We start from the raw sequence: 23,479 nt of genomic DNA, 5'->3' as shown, positions 1-23,479 counted from the left end.
TTTTAACCCCTTCAGCACCGGCGGAAGGAGAGAGGAGCGCTTCCCCAGTTCCGCACGCCTCCAGTTTATACATACTGATTAGTACGTACAAGTACTAATTCCCAATGTAATACGAGAGTATCGTGTTGAGATCACGTCCGTGTGATCTTGGACCGCTAGAGTCGAAAAGGCTCAATTCACATATGACAACAAGGGCCATATATACACCGAAGAGCCATTACATTATGACCATGCTGCTAATAACATGTAGGACCACCTTTAGCATCTGAGGTATCTGGTACCAAGCACTCACCAACTGGTCCTGCAATTCCCTCACATTGCGAGGGGGTAGCATGGCAGCACGAATTTGGTTTTCCAAGTGGGACCATAAATGCTCTATTCGATTAATGTCAGGTGAATTTGGGGGCCAAGACATGACTTGAAAGTCATTGGAATGTTCCTCGACGATACAACCCTTATGACATGGTGCATTATCCTGTTGGTGAACACCATCCCCCGCAGGAAAAACTGTACCCATGAATGGGTGAACCTGGTCTGCAACTATGTTCAAGTAGCTTACAGATTTCAGGGATTGTTCTATGAGGATTATGGGTCCTAATGTGCCCCATGAAAACATTGTTCATGGGCGATAAACCATGAAAACCTGGGCGAGCCCATTGTTATAGATGGAGGGTGGTCATAATGTAATGGTTCTTCGGTGTATATATATGCAGGGCCCATGATAAGGATATCAAATTATTGGCCAGTAAATTAGCCAAATACCAAACGCCTTCGCTAATTGTAAATCGAAATCTTAACAATTTGTAACGATTAATTTCTTCCCTTAGACAACTATTTCACGGTAGTTTGTTTCAGGCTTATATTATTTGAACCCAATTCTAATTGGTTATGTGGCACATCTACCGAAAATTACTGTAATCGAATAAAAAATACTGATTTGCTTAGAAAAATTCTTTTTGACGTAATTTTGAGGATCGAGTTAAATATATATTTTTCTTTCCAGTGGAAAAAATCATTCGCCAATATTATATATACAAAATCAAGGTTTAAATCTGACTTTCTCTTCGGAGATTAACCAAAAAATAATAGATTATGCGAACATTTATAATGCACAGAGAATAATTTATTTCATGTTTCAAGGAAAACCAAGCTAACCATTTATATAAAGGAAAGGGAATGAGAAAAAAAAATCAAGAAACGATTTTCAGTCAAATCAATTAAGCAACACCTGCAACTAACTAAATAATCTAAAGGAGGATGCCAGAGACAAGGACTTCACAATTTATAGTTATCGTCCTATTACAATAAATCGTATTTATTGTTCATTAGACAAATACTGTTTCTTACATTGTGAAATACTTTTATTCCCTCATAAGGTAAAAAATGGAACCGTTAGAAATACCCATAATAAAAATGACACGTATTGTTTCGTCAGTTGATTCAGGTAAATATATATTTGCACACTTGATTTACGCTTTAAAGGAACAGTCAGAAATATAGCAGGTTGCTCTGATTAGGTTCAATCGTTTTAAGAACAATATCATCTACGGATGAATCGTTCAGTTTCTGACAGACAGCAGGCTCTCAAAGTAGACATATGAGCAAATAAATTCTCCAACATTCGGAGTTCGATTTACACGCGCGCTTCAAATCAATTTTCTTGTAAAACTCTGCCTTCACTCAATCGAAATTAACCTTGAAAATAATTGAATCGCCTTCCAAGTCAGGTGGAATATAAAGTAAAATATATAATGGAATATGATTATCATATCAGTTTGAAAAAGAAAAGTTAATTGTTGGGTTGTTTAAAAGAGATGCAATAATTCTCAAAGTTGCGCAATCTTTGAGGAAGTCACATTTTAGAACTGAATATGATTTCAGAAAAAAATTATGACTCTATGCACATTTTGATCTAACCCAGAGTTGAATAATTTCCGTATATATAATAAAAAATTATAAATTTTTTGACTGTATATAAATAGCAATTTTTGTATTTAAATAAATCACTGAACCTAAAAATTTCAAATGAAAATTAACTTAAAAGTTTTCTTTAAATGCTTCAAATTTGTGAATAAAATTAAATTATTTTTTGCTGTAATTTAAGAGAGTTTAAAATTTTGTAAAAATTTTTTTGAAGCAATTTTCAAAATACGTTTGGCTAGAAAGCAGGGGTTTGCATAAAAACCATTCGAGAACCACATTTGGTCCTGGGTCACAGCTTGAGCATACCTATCATTAATATTTATTTCAAACTTTTTTTAAGACTATAGAATATATACAAATTTGTTTTTTGAATCCAGGAATCTTGTTTCACTTTTTCTTTCAAAGCTGAAAATATAAGCTAACTCATCATTAATTTCGTGCTGTACAGTGAGCAAAAAATAAACGGATTACCCTGAATAACGTTTGATCTGAATAACGTTCTCGTTTTAGAACTCAATCTTAAAGATTCTACGCTATTTAATTACTGCAGACGATATTTTAAGTTAGGATATTAAACGAAATACGACTTTAACATTAAGGGATCCAAGCTCAGGATCGCTCTCCTGACAAAATTATTGGGACCATAATTTTCAGAATGCGGCTACCACCTATATTTTGGGGGTCAGAAATCAAAATCTGTCGCAAAAAAGATATGTTTGTTTATTCAAAGAAAGTAACGTTTTGTGTTTAATTTCGAAACTCAAAATATCGTCTGCACTAATTAATTAGCATATTTAAGGTCACCTCTACAAGTCATTAAGATTGACTCCTAGAACGAGAAGATCCGATCATTAGATTAAGTTATTTAGGGTGGTCCGATTTTTAAATTATTTTTTTTTGAACATCAGCAAATTTGTAAAATTTTCCAACAACCTCCAAAATCCCTAACACGTTTTTCCTCCCCTGCCATCCCATAACTGTCAACTTAAAATGACTGCTAATGGCTTATTGAAAAAGTTAACAAAAAAAAGTGAGATGAATAAATATGACAATGTTATGAGAAAGTTTCCCTTTCGATAGAGACAATTAAAAGCTGTTTCCAAAATCGGCTGTCACTGCAATTCTTGTAATTATGACTTACGTTGGTGTTTTGCTTCGGGTTTTGCTTATTGAAATTAAAATACGAAGACCGATTTCTAACTTCGGATATACCAAAATGAGAGACATATGACAAATTAAGTGCCAGTTTCTCCGGATATGTTACTCAAATTGTAACAGCTCTGACCTTCGTTCCTACCATAGAGATAGCAACGGGATTCAGATTAGAAGTGAGAAAATTTTAATTTGTCCACTAATTATAAAATAAATTAACTAGTTTATATTTAAAATCAATAAGGATTTTTGTCCCTTAATGAACACTGGAAAACTCCATCTTTCGTTTTACTACAGGTTTTTAATACTCGTTTTGAAAGAAATCAAACTGAAAATTTATGACTTTTTTTTATTTAATAAGACTAATATGACTAGCGAAAATTTCAGCTTTCTATATGATTGTTACATAGGCTTTATACGTTTAATGTACATAGGCACGACTGATATGTATACTTTACCGTATTTTCAAAAATCCTACATGCAACGAAAACTATATACACGTAGTTTAAAAAAATTAAAACGGAATCAAATTTGGATAATTTTTTTCAACATATGAGATAATAAAAAAATTAATTTAAAAAGTAAGTTATAAGCATTGTACTATATAAAATCTAATTTTTTTTTCCTTTCTCTTTTTGTAACATGCTAAAATGAAGATTAAAATATGTTACAATCGTTTCAAAATTCATTAAAAAAATCCTTCTTTTTTCCAGGCTTCAACTGTATTGTTTCCACTTTATATTTGAGGTTATATTATTACTAATTATTTTTTATTATTATGTTTTTATATAAGTTTCAAATTATCTGTGTGAATGAAATGCAATAAAAATAAAAGTCCACCGGAGTTATATAAATAACCGACTGCTGCACTGATGATGTATTAATATTGAAGCTTGGCGATTTTTGCTAAATTTTGTCTGGTGGTTAGATAACAGAAAAGTATCCTGAAAAATTACGAAATCTTACATACTTAACAAAAAAATTATATTATTTCTTAATGTAAAGTAATTTAAATTTGTATATTTCTCGCAACATTCAAATCAATACATTACATTACCGTGTGCTAATAAATATTCAATTAAATTTTCTAAAAACTTAATTCGATAATTTTTTTTAGCAGTACAATGGTACATTTTTGTAACCTCTGCTGTAGCAAGTACTGCAACACTGAAGTTCTATTTAGGGTTAATCAGCATTAGTTTTTAAGTTGTTTTTATAAGGTATTTTGTAACCACGATATAAAAAATCTAATAGCGGCATATACGTTTCTTTACAGAAAATGAGTACATTTTTTTGTCCTTCTTTCAAACTACAGTGCCTTAAATCAATCAATAACAATAAAATTAACTTAATTTTCTATTGCATTCACTAAATCCGAGACCTGTGTCGTAAAAAAAAAAAACTCCTATAAATATGCTATAAAAACATCCTCTTTTTATATTCCACCTTCGCTACAGAACGTGACTTTTATATGAGAACATTAAGTAATAAAAATTTCAAATTAAACCGTTTTAATAGCGCCTGAGATTAAAATAAGCACATAAAAGATGAACCATTAAACACATCCTTCAAACATAAAGCCAATATGATTTTTTTTTTTTTTGCAAAATTTAATTCCCTTCGTTTCTATGATGAATTCAACACATATGCGGAAGAGGAGTGAATGCCCTAGCATTGATTGTTTTACGATGTGAGAATGCTTATAGCACGCTATGAAATAATTAGGGCGGGCCTTTAGCAACGAAGAGTAAGGACCTTTCCATGAAGGCGTATAAAAGAAGTTAATGTTTCATTTGTTTAACATATATATGTCATGTTGTTTATGTACATATATAAATATATATGTTCCTGGGACACGTTCATTTTTTGTAATTATTATGACAGCGCCGTGGTGGCTCGGATATAGAGTCCTCTTGTCCCCAGGCTAACCGTGAAAGGTTTTTGTGGTTTTCATGTAACGCAAATGCGGGTTAGTTCCATCAAAAAGTCCTCCGCGAAGGCAAATTTCTCCCGATACTCGATCCAGGAGTTCCCTTGTATTCCGTATCAGGTTCAAAATTACGAGGCTACGGAGTTGAGCATTGGTAGACGTAAATCCAAAATTGGATCGGTTGTTCAACGACGGTTAGAAAATAAATAAGACTCGGTCAGGAGGATGGGTGTGAAAAATAAAAGAAAATATAACTACTATGACTTTAATCTCTGGACAAGAGAACTTTATATTAAGTTACTGATATTAAAAAATATTAACCTTCAGAATTTTTTTTCCTCACATAAGACTATTTTTATTTACATGTATGTCAATTTCAAGCATTTTTTTATCCAATGAAAAATACAAAAATATGATGATTCAATTGGTTTAAAATTGATTTTTTTTTCTATAGAGATGTCTAAGTTGACATTCACTTCACTTATCTCTCCACTGGAAATCCACCAATGATCAACCAGTTACAGATGCAACCAGTAGGAATACGTTTCTATTGGGATAGGAATATGAATCGTCCAATAGGAATAGTGCAAATGGAAATTAATTAACACTTTCATTGCGGTAATAGCACAGCTTTTTTCTACCCGCTGCGCTACGAGTTCCACTTTTAGTGCTAAAATTAAAAGTAAAAGAGACGGGATGTCTCGCCTCTAGCGCACAAGGGTTTCTAGTGGAAGACGATATATCTCGTCCTTAGTGAAGAAAGTGCTAAATGATAACGTAACACTGATTTAGGTCAGCCTTTTTTAGTAAGAAATACAGAAAATCTGAAATTATCCACGGGTTATGACTGTTCACATTGTGTAATTATAATATGATATATATGTGAATTTTTATATCCAGGGATGAGATTAGCCAAAAGGCAAAAAAGCTGAATTTCCACGATAGTAAATTTTACGCAAGCGTAACCCTTTAATAATAAATTCCAGACAGTTTAAGGTAATAAATAATGTGTTGACATACAATTGTGTACTAATCTATTATTATATAAATGATTACATTGATACTTAACATTTAGTGAAAATAAAAATTACCAATTGAAAAAATAAAGCTGGAAATTATATTTTTCCTCAGTTCGCATAAGAGACAATTATTACTTGAAAAACTACCTGGTTTAGCAAATTAAAACTACTGAGAATTTACATTAATATTTCATTTCTTTTAATGAATACTGTTATGTGATTAATAGTAAATATATCAGTAATATTACTTTTTAAATTATATTGAAAACAAAAACTTTAACAATGGACCGAATCATTATGTTCATATCATAGTCTAATTTAAGTAGAGCCCTCTGAAACATATCAATAACAGTGAAGTAGAAATATATAGTAACTCTTTAACATACAAATATTGCTATTTTAGTTTGAAAATTTACACGACAATCAGCAACTGTTTAGATAATTGTTTTTCATTTGATAAGAATTTTGCATTTTATAGCATAAATAACAGCAATTATAAGTAAAATTTTGATGATGAGTTAATTACTCTTTTTCCAAAAAAAATAAATTAATTAATTAAATCCCTTTTTAGGTGATTGCTTTTGTTTACTATATCTTTATGTTTGCTATATTTAGTCGTTAGTCCATCTTCAAACATCTTGTGACAAATCTTATTTTTTCTTCTTTGCTTTTTCCCTTCCAGTTTCTCTGATGTTGTAACACTTACATATACTAATAATCGTCGTTAGAAAAACAGTCACCTTTATAATAACTAATTTTAAAAAAATTACTTCTCACAAGAATCGCGATAGTTGATCTTAAAATTGCGCGAATATGAATAACAATTATGGATTTTGAAATCACATGAATATGAAACTAGATATACGATTTTGAAAATGAGAAAAGACAAACTGGGATATAGAATTCTTAAAACGCGTAAATACAAATCACGATTCATAATTTTTAGATAGCGTAAATACGAATCATGATAAGCAATTTTTAGATTGCATAAATAAGAATTATGATGCATAATTTTTAGAATGCGTGAATGCAAACCCCATTGCCTTATTTTAAAATCACGTATAAATACGAAAATCAATGGTTGATATTATAAACCGCATGAGCAAATCAAGACATTGAATTTTAAACTTGAGTGAATACCAATCGCTACATAGGTTTTTAAAAAGGCGTAAATAAGAATCGCAACGTACAATATTCAAATCTCGTAAATAAGAATCGCAACGTACAATATTCAAATCGTGTGAATAAGAATCGCAACACGCAAATATGAAAAGCTATGTTTGATATTAAAATCGTATGAATAAGAATCGAGATATTAGCAGATTCCAGGCTTGGGACCTCTAAAAGGTTTGTCAGAAGCAGCGTCGTTTGAACTACGAAAATCGGATTTATCTGGAGGGCGGGTAAAAAATTAGGAAAATCTTATCTGCTGCGTGTAAAAGGGGAGAAAATAGCTAAAATAAGTAAAAATGAGAAATGATTGGTAGCTATGTAGTTTGAATTTCCTGTTTCTCTTTGAAAATCGGTGAATTTTCTAAAAGAGCAGAATATCTATAAAAAAAGTGAAATTTTTAGAAAATCTGAATTTTTGATAAAAAAGCTGAAATTCAAAATCGATAAAAGTGAAAAAAGCGGAAATCCGCTAAAAAGCGGAAAAATCTCATCCCTGTATATCATACGTCATTATAAATGCAATTACATATGTAAATTTAAAAATCGGTAAAATTTATAAAAGCAAAAAATTTTGCGAGGATCATATAAAAATATACGGATAAAAAAAAAAAGGGAAAAACTTTAATTCATTAAAAGTAATGTCTGAATTTCATCGAATAGTTGAACAATAAAATTTTAATTCATCGTACTGATGCAATTTTTTTTGAAAATTCTATATGACTAATTTTTGATTCCCTAATTGAATTAGTGAATTTAAAATTTTAGGGAAAGTAAATATTTTAATTGAATCGAAGAGCACGTTTTTTGGAACACACAAAGGAACACACAAACGCCTGATGTCTCCCATTTAGCATAATAAATAAAAATTATTCAAACATATTAAATCAATCAACAAAAAAAAATGATCATGAAGATGATAGTTAAAATATTGAAATACATACCGTCACATTTCACACCGACTTTTCCAGTTCCCCATATATAATCTCGACCTATGAAAGGAATAAGTAAATAAATAATGAAAAACTAAAAGAAATGTAGAAAAGCACCATTAAAATTTTAATTAAAAAGTGATGAAGGAAAGTGGAATCATTTAAAAAATTTTTTTTGCTTTTTACTATATATATATAAATAATTAAGATAATTAATATATTATGAATGAATAAATAATAATATATATTATATATTATATTTTCAATTTTTAAGTTTTCATTTAAATGAGATTTTACCGATTTTTAATTCTTTACTATCTAAATATATATAACCCTTTACATATATCAGTCCAGAGAATTTTCGAACATGTATGATGCAAGAGGCTATTTATTTCAAATATCTAGTAATCTCATTATATTAAACAAATAATCCCAAGAAACAGTACGTAATGTGGCAGCAGTACGTAATGTGGAAAAGTTATTTAATTTATTTATTTATTATTATTTTTTTAAAAAATCTTTTCTCATAACAGAGATGAACAAAATTTTAATACTTCTCTTGCCTACTATGTCGAATTGTCCCGAACTCATACTTATGGTGGTTTGTGTGATTTGATGGCAACCGGGCAGATATTTAATTATTACTTAAAATTTAGTACATAAAGAACTTTGACGATATCGCGGACATCTCTAGAAAATAGTTAAAATTGAAATCAAATAGTTGAGAACTTCCGTTCAGGTCAAACCACTGGCAGCAGTTAGACCAGGGATTACCAACTGGTGGTCCCCGGGCTGCGAAGCCTTTTTTTGTGGCCCGCGAACTAAAATATAATAAATGTCATTTTTTTTGGACTATTTCCGTAAAAAATCTATATGGGTTTAAAATACTTTTCTTTCGTTAAAAAAAACAAACATGATTTCTTCATTTCTGTAAAATTTAACATACCAACGCCGCAAAAAAATTTATTTCTCAGGTTATGTATCCAAAAAATATTTATTCAAATACAAAAATAATCGTATATGTTGCTTAAAAATCTACTTCTAATTTTAATTTGTAATTCAATACGTTTGTTTTGTACAACTTGATAAAAATCTGACAGTAATATTTAATGTTCCTTCAAACATAAAAGAGTCCTGGATAAAATTTTGATAAAGTTGCGGCTCGGCTCGTCATTTGACTGATGTTTTTAAATGCGGCCCCCGGCCTCATGTAAGTTGGAAACCCCTGAGCTAGACGGTGAAATAATTTGGTTATATGTTGTTTAAAACTAATTAAAGTGTTAAGCATGGGAAGAGGATGGAAAAATTAAAATATTTAAATACAGTTGTGCTATGCATTTAGTTGTTCTGTGCACACAGTTGTGTTACCATAAAACTTATTTGTTGAACAAGATAATTTTGAAAGGTGGTCAAGCTGATCACCAAAGGAAACTAGTTATAAGAGAAACCTTGATTTCCAAAAACTGATTCAATAATATTTATAAGGCATCTGCATCAAGAAATAAAAAAATGTACATTATTTAATAAAAATTTCATGTGAGATATTGACTTTCATTCATTGCGTTATTTATTCATTTATTTTGAAATTCATGTCATATGTTCTTTGATTAGAAATGAGAATTTATCGTAATCATGAATTTATAATGAAAGAAGAAACACATATACAAGGTGGTCTGTAAAGACCGTCCTCAATCTATATTAAAATCCATTTCAAATATAAAATTTAAAAAAAAAATTGCATATTAGGGATCTCAAAATAATATATTAGAACAAAAAAATGAAAATCTGACGAATTACTAGTAAAGAAAGGGGAACGAAATATGTAAAAACCAGTTCCATTACATGATGAAATTCGGAAGTGTTTATATCAACGAGCATTTAACCATTACCCGTTTTCTCCAACAGTTAACGGATGTTGAAACGTTTTAAATCCTGCTTTCCTCGGTAATGGTAGGTTTCAATAACGCTTCCGTTTTATTTTTTTAAATAAGAATTATTAACGACCCCTAATGTGCCTTGTTTTGGACAAAGATTTAAAATAAAACAACATTATAATTAAGTACATATAAAAAATCTTAAACAATTATCTGAACATCAAGATAAATTCCCACGAGGAAAAAGTTGGGAAAGTATTGCCATAGATAACAGTAATTTTAAATAGTGTATTTTTTCGTTCTCATAATTATTTAAGTAATAAGATATTTCTTTTAGGAGTAAAGACAGCGGCCTTTTAATAAACAAGTAAAACTTAATATGTATATGTAATACAATAAAACAAAGAAGCAAAAGTGACACAAATAAATACTACGTTTATAAGAAATGATGGACCGTTACATCAATATGTTAAATTTTAAACACTCATTAGTTTCGCAATTTTATCTATTTTAAACTGAACAATGAAGAATGGTACAGCCATCCATCTTCCAAATGCAACAATGTTCCAGCAATTCCATAAGTTGCGTAAGAAACCTTTACGCAAACTCAACAAATGTGCCGGGACTAAAATTTTACACACGCGCTGAGGTTAAATGACTCGTCTGTGAGGTCATATGGAACCTTTCAGACAAGGAGTCGTTTTTCTGGAATTCTCCAGAAAAGAATCCAACTCCATCTTGGATCGTCCCCAGCAGATCAAGAGAGTATTGTGAGAATAGAAGGTAGGAGGGGAAGAGATAAGCTTATTTATATTTTGGGATCTTGCAGATGAGGTAAATGTACCCCTCTCTTATCATTCCTGGAATCATTAATTACCGGAGTGTGAGATCAGCTTAGTTTCTGGCAAAGTCATTTGGTTTCAATTTTGCTTTCGGAAGATTGAAATTTTTTTTTTTTTTTTTTTTTGATTTGATAGATTGATAAGTACTATACAGAGGGAAAATTCATTTGAACAACAGAAGTCTTAAGTACACTGGCGCACAAAATGTTGTACTATCAGGGGTCTGTCCAAGCCGAATTTACTACCGTTTAGCGGTACCTTCACAAAATACTTCTTAAAATCTTATTTTTGTGTCTCGTAAGAAACAATAAATCCATATTTTTGTGTTGATTTTTTGAAATTGTTAATTTGTGAAAATTAAAAATAAGATAATTTTTAATTTTCGGAAATTATGTCTAAATTTTCACAAAATAGGTACCTCTCAGAAAAACCTAGACAGACCCCTGACTAAGTAACAAATGTACAAAATGTAGCGTACAAGCGGAACAGTCAAAAGTTAAGATATATTGCTTAGATAGGAAAAATTGAAAATAACACAATGAAGTGAAAAATTAAGAAAATCAAAGCCACAAAATTAAGACAGATAAAACAAATTGGGAGAATAAAAGCAGTAACAATCACTATATTAGACGATGTTATAAAATCTTTTTTTTCTTCTTCATTCTTCTAAAATATTCTTATGAAGGGATTTAAGAACTTAGACTTTTAAAACTGAGATGTTAGAAATGTATCTGGAGAATAAATAAATTAATAAAATCAAGTATTATTAAATACAAGCAAATAAGAAAACCACAATTGAAAATTACAAATTAAATTAACAAATGTATGTAGGAACCCTTGTTAAAATGGACAAAATGTCAAGAAAAACCGAAGAAAAAAAATATATTAGGGAAATTCAATCAGCATTTTCTTAGAAAAGCTGCACCAAATAAGTTGACCTATTTACATGTAATGGATTATCTCACTTCCCTTAAAATGGTTTTACTAAGTTAGAACTTTTACAAAGACTAATACAGATTTTGTAACAAGAAGCGAAAACAGTCTAACTTTAACCGCCCTTACCAGGTGATTATATTTAACCTCACTATTTCAGAATTTAGAAACCATAAACCCGAAATTATGGATCATCTTACTTTCTACAATGTGGATTAAAATATACTAGTGGGCTGAGCCCCCTGCTCGCTGACGCTCGCCAACCCACGAAAATTGCTACACAATCTTATATGGTTTGCTTCGCAACCAAGGTTTGATTGCTACACAATCTTATATGGTTTGCTTCGCGAGCGAAGCAAGCTATGGTTTGCTTCGCTCGCTACTATCTTAGGTACATTGCAATTACACAAAATTCTAAGAATTCAAAACAGTCATTCAAATCCATATAACAACTTTTTCTTTTAAAAAAAAATTACATCTTTTTAGTAAATACTACGTCATTAAAATAAATTTGAATTCAAATAAATGACATGTAATACTTTAAACCTATTAGAAATGTGTTATAGTATAAAATCTTAAAGCGTAACAGCACGACTGAGACTCATTTTTCAATGAATAGCTAATAACAATAATAAAACAAATAAATTCGTGATATAAATCAAAAATCGTCAAATAAATTCGTAATATATAAATTCGTGAAAAAAAGCGCTTTCGACAAAATACTAAAATAGAGATCTATCGACAAAGACTACTCACTTCTGCCTAACTTATGCTCTCTCAGGTTATTTCCGTTTCCATTTTTAAAAGCGCTATATGTTGAGCCACCTCAGCTAGATTTGGCATGTCACATTTTTAGTAGTAATCATTGGTTGATTTTCTAGCGTTGCCATTCGCGGAGTTGTAATGAGGCTTTTTTTTGTCGCCGTGTTAGAAATATATATGTAACATAAAAAGCTTCTATTAATCTTTTTATGTTAGTTTCTTTGCTATAAAACAACTCCTACTTTATTCCTAATTAATTATTCTATTTGAAATACTTTCTCACACTTTTAAAAGCCACATCCTGTTCTTAAATCTATTTTTGGCTCAACTATGCATTTAATTAAGAGCAGGACATATTTCCCTTGCTTTGTGTGGGAACGCGCGATTTCTTTCATAAACCAATAGTAATCCTTATCACTTCCCTTTTCCCCTCAAATATAACAAAATAGAGGGAAATTTCTTTGCTACTTTCCCTAGGATCAAAACTTAAGCACACAGTTTTTGAGGGCGAATTTGAGCTCCGCCTTTGCTAGAAAATGTCTTAAATACACTATGTGAACTTAATAAAATATTTTTTGCCTTCCAACTGCTATCTGCGTGGCCTAACATCACTCACCATGACTGCTACCCTTTCAAGCCGGCAGGAGGCCATTCTTTAACAACTCGGGTAATCCAAATTATAATCCTCGACAAAATCAAAATTTTTCCCGGCCAAGTCAAAGTTATAACCAACAATCCCAATTTAGACCTAAAATTCAAAATGAAAAGTTTCATAAAAATAAACAACAAACTAGTCATTTCGCCCAGGCTTCCCAGGAGTTGCCTCCTAAGCCATGTAAATACTGTGATAAGCTTGGTATAACCAATGCTTATCATTGGGGCCAAAATTGTATAAACAAACCTAATTCTTTTATGGCTGAGAATCAAACCCAGCCTAAACAAGAAAGTGACCAACCACAAAATTGAGAATGAATAGTATCCGGATACACTTAAAATACATTCAAGATAAAAATAATATAAGTAACAACTACCCGATGGTGACTAAGAAAACTATCTTGTTAAATACTAACACAGGTGGTATTTTAAAAATAAACCCAACAAATATTTTCGAAAAGTTATGTGTCCAAAAAGAAGAAAAAATGATAGATGAAACCAAACAAAAAGTAATTTGCAAATTAACCTAACTTGAAATTCAAATTAAAAATAGGGAAAATAGCTAGGTCAGTCAAATTTTAAAAAACTGATTTACCTAATACCATATTGAATTTGAAAGCTTTGTTTTAGATTTCTATTAATAATTAATCGTGTTGAACTGGTTGTAATGTAAGTTCTGAGAAGACTGATCACCTTTTCTGATTGAAAAAGCAATTTGTTCTCACACATTTTTTTTCCTGAAATCCTGGTTAATGTTTGCAATAAAAAAAACCATAAAAGAAAGTAGATAAAAAAGAAAAAAATTTCAAATCTAAGAAAAATAAAAAGAAAGGAAGAAAATAAAAATTTGGGCATAAAAAAAAAAAGAAGAATAGTAAAAGGAAAAATTTTAACGAAGTTAGTTTAAAGAAAAATAAAACAAAAGATAGACTGAAAATAAAGATTTAAATAGCAAAACTGAAAATAATCTTGAATTTTCAAGTGTTCATGGGACTGAATGTGGTAATGGTGTACAACATTGTCATAATCATGTTGACGGAATTATGCAAATTCAAGATAATGAAGAAAAAAAAAATTCCAGCTTCAGGAATTTTAAGAAATTTTTCAGATATTTTTGCTAAAAATAAATAGTTTATAGAGACAATAAAAATTTAACCTCAAAGGGTAAAATAACCATCAAATTTACCAGTGTCAATTTTTTTTTGTTTCATGAAAATAAAATTATAAATACCAAATATGACATTAATACACATGGTTCAATGGAACATGTGGTCCCCTTTTTTCTGGAAGATCCGACTTTTCAAATTTTCTTCAAGTTCAACGTTTACCCAAATCTAGTAGGATATGGGGCGATGGTAGTTTTGTCTCTGGTGAAAACCAAAAAAATTAATATTTATGCATCTTGTTGAATCTAGGATCTTCCAGCACATTATTGTTGAGAATAGTGACTGTTTTCCTCCTTTTGGGGAATACAGCCCCTAATCCAACAAAACAATTCCCCTAATAACACTGAAGTCTTAAATTTCAGATTAAAGACCAAGTGTCAAACTTTTTATTATCTCATTGAAATAAAAATACTGAAGTCTTAAACTTCAGATTAAAGACCATTGTGTCAAAAAATTTTTTACATTTTATATTGAACATTTTTTTTGATAAAAAGTGTCAATTTGTATTTTTATATCTCATATCACTTGCATTTTCATATTTTTGTATCTTTCTTGTTATTGAATATGAATATTTACATCTTTTAGGAAATTTTTATAGATTTTCTTGTCTAAAGTGAAAAGTTTATTTTAATTGTGTTAGTATGAGGAATAACTTTATTTACTGTGATTATAAAGAAGGACTGAAAAATCTTAATCACAAAAAATTTTTGAAAATGGAGATCTAACACTTCATTTCGATAGTAGCGCTACTTCAAATTTTTTTTCTTCCTCTAACACTGTATGAAATTTTTTTTTACATAGTGTGCAAATGTGTTGTTTTTTTTATAACTCATGTTACTTTATATCTTGTTGATATTACAAACATTAGTATTAATTTTTTTAATTGTGTCATCATAAGGAAAGTTTTGCAAAGGGATAATTTTTAAAATTTATTGATGTTAGATAAAATTTTTCGGCGAGGGGGGATGTAACATAAAAAGCTTCTATTAATCTTTTTATGTTAGTTTCTTTGCTATAAAACAACTCCTACTTTATTCCTAATTAATTATTCTATTTGAAATACTTTCTCACACTTTTAAAAGCCACATCCTGTTCTTAAATCTATTTTTGGCTCAACTATGCATTTAATTAAGAGCAGGACATATTTCCCTTGCTTTGTGTGGGAACGCGCGATTTCTTTCATAAACCAATAGTAATCCTTATCACTTCCCTTTTCCCCTCAAATATAACAAAATAGAGGGAAATTTCTTTGCTACTTTCCCTAGGATAAAAACTTAAGCACACAGTTTTTGAGAGCGAATTTGAGCTCCGCCTTTGCTAGAAAATGTCTTAAATACACTATGTGAACTTAATAAAATATTTTTTGCCTTCCAACTGCTATCTGCGTGGCCTAACATCACTCACCATGACTGCTACTCTTTCATATATATAGAGAGAGAGATTTTAATATTGCCTTTTTTTTTGCCAACTCCAAAAGTCTTGCATAGGCCAAATGAGAGGATTTAACATAAGTTTCTAGAAATTTAAAAAAAATAGAGACAAAAGAAGAATTTTTACGATACATTTTAGAGCAATAGTTCCAAAAAGATGCGAAAAACACCTAGGGTACCTAATAGTTAGCCTCTACCCCTAGGGAAGATACCCTAAGAGTTAGCACTTTTTTACATTAATTATAGTTTTTGAAATCTTTAAATATATTTATTTATATCTAATCAATAATATGGTTATTATTTCGGTTATTTTTAAGAAACTATTTAAGTAAAATACCAATGGAAAACATAGCAAAATTTAAAATATATATAAAATACATCGAATAAATAATGAAAAGAAAAAAATTGCACAGGTATTTCCTATCGAATTTTTCAATCGAAAAATTTCTTTTCGGCAAACTTTTCAGTTCGAAGCTTCCTAATAACCACTTTAAAAACGCTTAAAAGAGCTCTTTTATATTTTCATTAAATCAAAAACTATATATCAGGATTTAAGAACACCAAAATCGAATTCAGAACTAAACAAGAAGCCGCTCCAGCGATTTCAACTGTTTGAGCATAAAATCAATTTTAAAAGTATTATTAATAAAACAATGAAAAAATTTCATTTTTCACAATATTTGTCTTTCTTTTAAATAAATTATTATTATTATAGAAAAAAATAAGAGGAAAGAAGGAATAGGTCGTATAGTCTCTGTGAAAAAGATGTGGTTTCTGAAAAACATAGTTAAAGCTTGAAAATTCGTTTCGGCTACACATTGCGCAATTTTGTACTAGGAGATGCAACCCCAACTAAAAATTTTATTTCGAAAAACTATTTTAAGGTCATTTTTTACTTATCATTAGATTATGAAAATTAAAAAAAAAAAAAAAAAAAAAGATAAAACGATATTTGGAACAGTTCAGAATGATGGTGCTACAAAAAGTCTGATTTATTTGCAAAAACCGAAAGATTACACTGTGTAAACTTGGTACAATATCAGCACCTGGCATCGAAAATGAAACTAATCCCCCAGAGGAGCTATTAATTCTGATAGAATGTTTCAGTTATTTGGATTGGAACCAGAAAATATTCATGGAAAAAAAAAAAAAAAAAAGAGAATACTTCCATATTGCGTCATATCAGTCAGGTGAGTTGTCTAAATTCTAAAGGAGAGATTTCGCGTCGGGAGTATATTTCTTCTTCACTCCTAGGATGAGATATATTTAAACGTGTAGGGTAGAGGTGATGGAAATGATGAATGGATTTCTCTCTTTTACCACGAGGGGGAAAAAATATTCGAAACTAAAATTTGCTTTCTATTTTCTAGTTATATAGATCCGGATTTTTCGAAGACAAACAATGATTACTAAAAACTGAACAATGTACACATTGATAAAGTCAAAATTTCAAAGAATTTTATGCAAGCCCATTAACACTTAAGTATTTTAGAATATTATATATATTTGTTTAAAGTTAAGGTCTTGAAATCAGTTATAAAATAAATCCGAAAGTGGATTCCCAATTACTGCTAAAATTATTTAAAATTAATATTTCCAATTATTAATACCATCTAAAATTTAAAAAAAAAAAAAAAAAAAAAACCTAGGAATTTTTTACTAAAGTTATAATTTATAAATTCTAAAGTGGATTCCCAAATAACTAATTCCATCTAAAATTATTATAAAAAAAAAAAAACATAGGAATTTTTAATTAAAGTTATAATTTATAAATCGAAAAGAAGATTCAAAATAGCTAATTTCTTCCAAAATTATATTCTTTAAAAAAAAAAAAAAAAAAAAAACATAGGGACTTTTTACTAATATTTGTTCAATTCCGGTTCATTGTGTATATAATTTAGCAAATATTCCTACAGTTTTAATTAAAGAAAAAAAATCCGAAGTGTATGTTTTAGTAAGAAATAGTTATTAGTTTTTTTCGTCTAAAATCGGTATAAAATAATTGAAGAGTTAATTGAAAAAACAAAATAAATCATAGATTAAAACTATGTAATAAAGGGGGTGGTTACGGAGCACCCTGTAGAAGGGATAGTACAAAAATTTGAAAGTATTTATCTCTTTTCAAATTTTTTTTTTTTTTTTTTTTTTAAATAAAGTATAAGGCAAAACGTGTTGGTTAGGGCGTAACATAAAAATATTCTTCCACAATAGTTTTTAAGTTATGGCGAATTTTGTAGTAAAAAAAAAAAAAAAAAAAAAAAAAACACACACACACAAAACAAACCACAATTTTTTTTAAAAAAAAAAAAATATTTTTTAAAAATAGTAACCCCTTCAAAAGTAAGGGAAAAGAATAATAAAAACATGCACTTTAATCAGCGGAGTAAATCATTACAATGAATAAGCAACTAAGGTGGTCTTTAAAGTTTTCTTGAGAAGCGATAAAGTGGCAAAACATTTGTTTATTTTAGTCTGAAATATATGAAATCCTAAATAATGGCAAAAAGCCGCTAGTATGTCAGTTTCGCAAGATTAACGAGGTACAAATTGGGAGGAAGAGGATCGCTTGAGCAAAAAAACTCATTCCAGTCATTTTTCATAGAACTCCCCAACTAAGCAACTAAATGCTGCCAAAAAGACTTTAAAAAAAATCATACAATCAACTAAAAAGGTAAGAAAAAATGAGTTATTAGAAATTTTTTTTAAAAATTTTTTGACATAATTTCACATACCGTAAATCCCGGTGTATAAGTCAACTTTTCAAATCTCTAAAATTTCACGAAAATCGGGATTAGACTTAAAAATCGATAATAAAGTCGAACAATCGTTGATCAAGAAATATCAATGCATTATAAATAATGAGTTAGATATGAATAACTGTGTTAACTGTCACACAGTCAGAGTTAAACTTAATAACTCTTTATTTTTAATTAAATATAATTAATTTTGAATTTTCTCTCCACATATTTTCTTTACATATAAAAGCTTTTTTTCTTTCCTTCAAAAAAATAGGGGAAAAATAAATTCTGTAAATTAAAATTTAAAGAGAAATTAAGAATTAGAAAAGTTGAGATAAAATTTATTCAAGAGTCTTTAAAAAAGTAAAACACATTGACAACTATTAAACATACCATAAAGGTACTAATTTGAAGATTTCAAAAAACCTACATGTCCAATTCAATAACGTTAGCAGTGTCGTCATATCCTTCTCAACAACAATAGATTCTACTTCATACACCCACAATAAATCATCTTTACCCCCATCCAAAGAATTCAAAATTCCACACTTTTTAAAAGATTTTTAAATAACATTTGATGTGTGTGCGTGTATAATATATACATACCTATATATATACACCGAAGAGCCATTGCATTATGACCACCCTCCATCTATAACAATGGGCTCGCCCAGGTTTTCATGGATTCTCGCCCAGGAACAATGTTTTCATGGGGCACATTAGGACCCTTAATCCTCATAGAACAACCCCCGACGTCTGTAAGCTACTTGAACATAGTCACAGACCAGGTTCACCCATTCATGGCAACAGTTTTTCCTGCGGGGGATGGTGTTTACCAACGGGATAATGCACCATGTCATAAGGGTCGAATCGTCGAGGAACATTCCAGTGACTTTCAAGTCATGTCTTGGCCCCCAAATTCACCCGATCTTAATCCAATCGAGCATTTGTGGTCCTACTTGGAAAACCAAATCCGTGCTGTCACGCTACCCCCTCGCAATGTGAGGGAATTGTAGGACCAGTTGGTGAGCGCTTGGTATCAGATACCTCAGACTACCTATCAGTACCTTGTGGAATCAATGCCAAGACGGGTGCTAGCAGTTTTGAGGGCTAAAGGTGGTCCTACACGTTATTAGCAGGGTGGTCATAATGTAATGGCTCTTCGGTGTATATATACTACACTGGTTATCATAAATTAAGGAAAAATCACAAAAATAGCGATAACTCTTTCAAAAGTAAGCCAAACCGTGCAAAATTTGCATATGTTGTCCACTAAGAGTAGCTGAGTAAAATTGCAATATGCAAATTAGTGGCGCTGCACTCGGCTTACGTCATCTGCCTGGAGCATAAAAGTCCAAGTTTGAGAGAAAGCACACAAATTTTACTGTGATTGCGACATTGAAAATCTGAGATAGCCAATTCGTAATAATGACCTCTAGGCATCATTTGCCTGAAGAACTACGATGGAGAGCCATCGGGAGACTAGAGGCAGGGCAGAGTCAATCAGAAGTGGCCAGATGGCTAAATGTGAGTCCATCTGTGGTTCATAGACTTTGGAGGCAATTTCAAACCACAGATTCGGCATCTAGGAGGTTCAGTCAAGGACGGCCAACTGTTACGACCAGTGCCGATGACCGATATTTGACATTAAGTGCACGCAGGAATAGAACCGCTACTCCGACACATCTTAGATACTCTCTTGCTGCAGCCACCGGAAGGTTGGTGTCAACGTCAACTGTGCGCAGAAGGCTCCACGAAGGTGGTCTGTATGCGAGACGACCAGCCATTTGCGTGCCGCTCACATCACGCCATAGGAGAGACCGTTTGCAGTGGGCCCGACAACATGTCCACTGGACGTCAGATCAATGGAGGCCTGTTCTCTTTACGGATGAGTCCAGGTTTAGTCTAGAAAGTGACAGTAGACGTTATTTGATATGGAGAGAACCTGGGACCCGTTATCATCCATCAAACATCCGTGAAAGAGATGCATACGGAAGAGGCAGTGTCTGTGTTTGGGGAGGCATATCCTTAGGAGGGCGCACATACCTCCATGTCTTTCCAAGGGGAACCGTGAATGCTCAGGTTTATCGAGACAACATCCTTGATGCTTATGTGCGCCCATATGCCGGGGCAATTGGTGATTGCTTCCTGTTACAGGACGATAATGCAAGACCACACAGAGCTCGCATTGTTGATGATTATCTTCAACAGGAAACAATTACTCGCATGGAGTGGCCAGCTCGATCCCCGGACTTGAATCCTATCGAGCACGTTTGGGATGCTCTAGGGAGGCGTGTATCTGCCATCAATCCGCCCCCTCAGACCCTTGCCACGCTTGCAACTGCTTTACAAGAGCAATGGCTCTCACTTCCTATTGAACTGATAGACCGCATAATTGAAAGCATCACACATCGCTGTTTGTGCTGTATTGCTTCTAGAGGCAATCATATTCCATATTAAAGGTACTTTTTCTATTGCAAACCGATACTTCCAATTTGTTTATTTTATACATGTGCTAATTTCTATACTACTATTAATGTCTGATAATTTCTTTTTATGTTGTTTAATACCTTACTATGTGTTGTATATTGTGGGTAAGTTTCATAAAATTCCATGTGTAATTTCTTGAGTTATCGCGATTTTTGTGAATTTTCCTTAATTTATGATAACCAGTGTATATAAATAAATAAAATTCTAAACGCGTAAGAGAAATTTTTTTAAAGAGGATTAGTACAGTGAGATCTGTTAAGTTGAATTGAATGATCAAATATCAAACAGGCAAAAGCAATTAAATTACGTTTATAGGTAGATGATTTGTCTGAATGGAGCATCAAATTGTTGAGCCATAAATGGTCAACTTGCAGAAATATCGTTATACTGTTGAAGTTTAACTGCAACAGTATAACGATATTTCTTTTGACTGGATTGATTTGAGTTTATTCATACTTTTTTTTATCTTATTTATTATTCAGAGAGCGAATAAAATCAAATGATTGATTTAAAGGCGGTTTTGAGGAATTGGGAACTTGATCACATTGAAAACTGGAACATAACGGATTGACTTCTCATGTCTCAAATACGATTTGATCAACTGCCAAATAATGCTTCCTAGATCGAAATGTGTATGCCACTTAATATTTGCCAGATGTCTTTTTTTGTTTTACTGTGTCCCGGCTTTCGAGAACAACCATACCATTATGAATGAAAGTCGTTTTCAACTTGACGTTCCAAGAATTTCTGTCAAAAAATTAGTAAGTTGTAACTTAAAATAATTAGCTATAAAATACTGAGCTGGTCTTATCGACAAAGTTGTCGATTTCAAAAATGCAGGCTAAAATTACATTGACATTACATTGACATTACATTACATTGACATTACATCTTAATATTTGCCAGATGTCTTTTTTTGTTTTACTGTGTCCCGGCTTTCGAGAACAACCATACCATTATGAATGAAAGTCGTTTTCAACTTGACGTTCCAAGAATTTCTGTCAAAAAATTAGTAAGTTGTAACTTAAAATAATTAGCTATAAAATACTGAGCTGGTCTTATCGACAAAGTTGTCGATTTCAAAAATGCAGGCTAAAATTACATTGACAATTTAATTGGAGAAATGTTATGTTTGTAATGTTGTACAGGAGCAAAGTCTTAAGTATTGTTATGTTGGGTAGAGGTCAAAAGTACTTAGTTTATTTTCAGCATAATATGTGCTGGCATTCAGACATTTATGACAGTGTAAAACCAGTGTTTACAATTCTTTACAGCGCAATGCGATTGTCACTTTATTTGAAGTAACGATTGAACGCTGTAGTTGAGTTTACGTGAGATTTTATGAACATGGCACTTCAAGAAAGCTAGTCGTTTTAATTATTTCACGAACTATATTTCAATCAGTTTTAACTACTTCAGGAACTATACTTCAATAAACTTCTATAATCAGATGTTTGAGAATCGAGCAGTTGTCATTCGTGCAAGGTTCTGGATCTGCTTTTTTTCTTTTCCAAATTATCTTTTGGCTCCGCTATTCTATTTTGAACTTTAGTTAAGCGATTGATACTTCTCAAAATTGCAACAGAACAGTTGACATATCAGTAAAAGAAATTATATGCAACTTAAACTTCAGCATGATTTCGTTTAAAGGGGGACCTTGAAGCAAATTGAAATTTTAATATCGTGAAGAGATGTTCAAACCAATGTCACGTCGGTGTCTCAATGCTTACAGAAATTATATCAAAGAAATGGCAACAGCACTCGACTGGCGAAGATAGTACATTTTGGTCATAAATAAGCTTCGTTTAAAAAGTTGCCTTAATGCAGAATTCAGGAGTTTCCTTGTTTCTTGAATGTTAAAAATTCATTAAGTAGATGTTCTGCGGCTTTGATAAAATAAAATATCAAAACACAGTAATCAGAGAATGTTAAACTTTTCTTGTCTAGAGGAGCTGTATACTAAGAACCAAGTTAGCTAAAATTTTTGTTTAAATTTTGGTATGCACACAATTAGATATAAAGCTGTAGAAACAAAAATTAAAACGATGCTTTAATAATTAGGATAACTTACACATGAAACGAATTTACACTTCTTATATCATAACAAGGCTACTACTCTATGCCAGTTAAGAAGGAGAAACCCCTTCAATTACCACAATGTCGAGACTTGAAGTATTTAACTAGGAATTGAGCGCGAGACCAACGACATGCACACATATAAAACAATGGAATATTTTTTTTTAATATCTGTTTTAAAATCTTTCATGTCCGTATGTGATATTTATAACAATCTATAGGTGTAAGTTCAGTTTTAACATATAACAAATAAAGTGAAAGATTCTTTCCTTTTCATTCATATAAAAAGCAAGTCGAAGCAAGTGAAGATGCAATTAGCCCTTCTCTAAGTTACAACAGAATTCTACTATTAGTATACTGTATAGGTGTAAGTTCAGTTTTAACATAT

At 31.1% G+C, this 23,479-nt stretch overlaps 1 protein-coding gene across 3 annotated transcripts in view; it reads right to left on the bottom strand.

The window, feature by feature from the left end:
• LOC107439742 (phosphatidylinositol 3-kinase regulatory subunit alpha) overlaps positions 1–23,479 on the bottom strand; it is a 102,148-nt gene that overhangs the window by 50,727 nt on the left and 27,942 nt on the right. For all 3 annotated transcript variants that reach the window (XM_043044325.3, XM_043044326.3, XM_043044328.3), the window contains exon 4: positions 8,139–8,186. In XM_043044325.3, coding sequence (XP_042900259.1) covers positions 8,139–8,186 — 48 coding nt within the window. The remainder of the gene's footprint in view (positions 1–8,138; positions 8,187–23,479) is intronic.

Source organism: Parasteatoda tepidariorum, chromosome 3, assembly GCF_982258835.1.
Source record: "Parasteatoda tepidariorum strain Cologne lab strain chromosome 3, Ptep-v5.0, whole genome shotgun sequence".
Classification (NCBI taxonomy): domain Eukaryota; kingdom Metazoa; phylum Arthropoda; class Arachnida; order Araneae; family Theridiidae; genus Parasteatoda; species Parasteatoda tepidariorum.
This window is presented reverse-complemented; position numbering and strand designations above follow the sequence as displayed.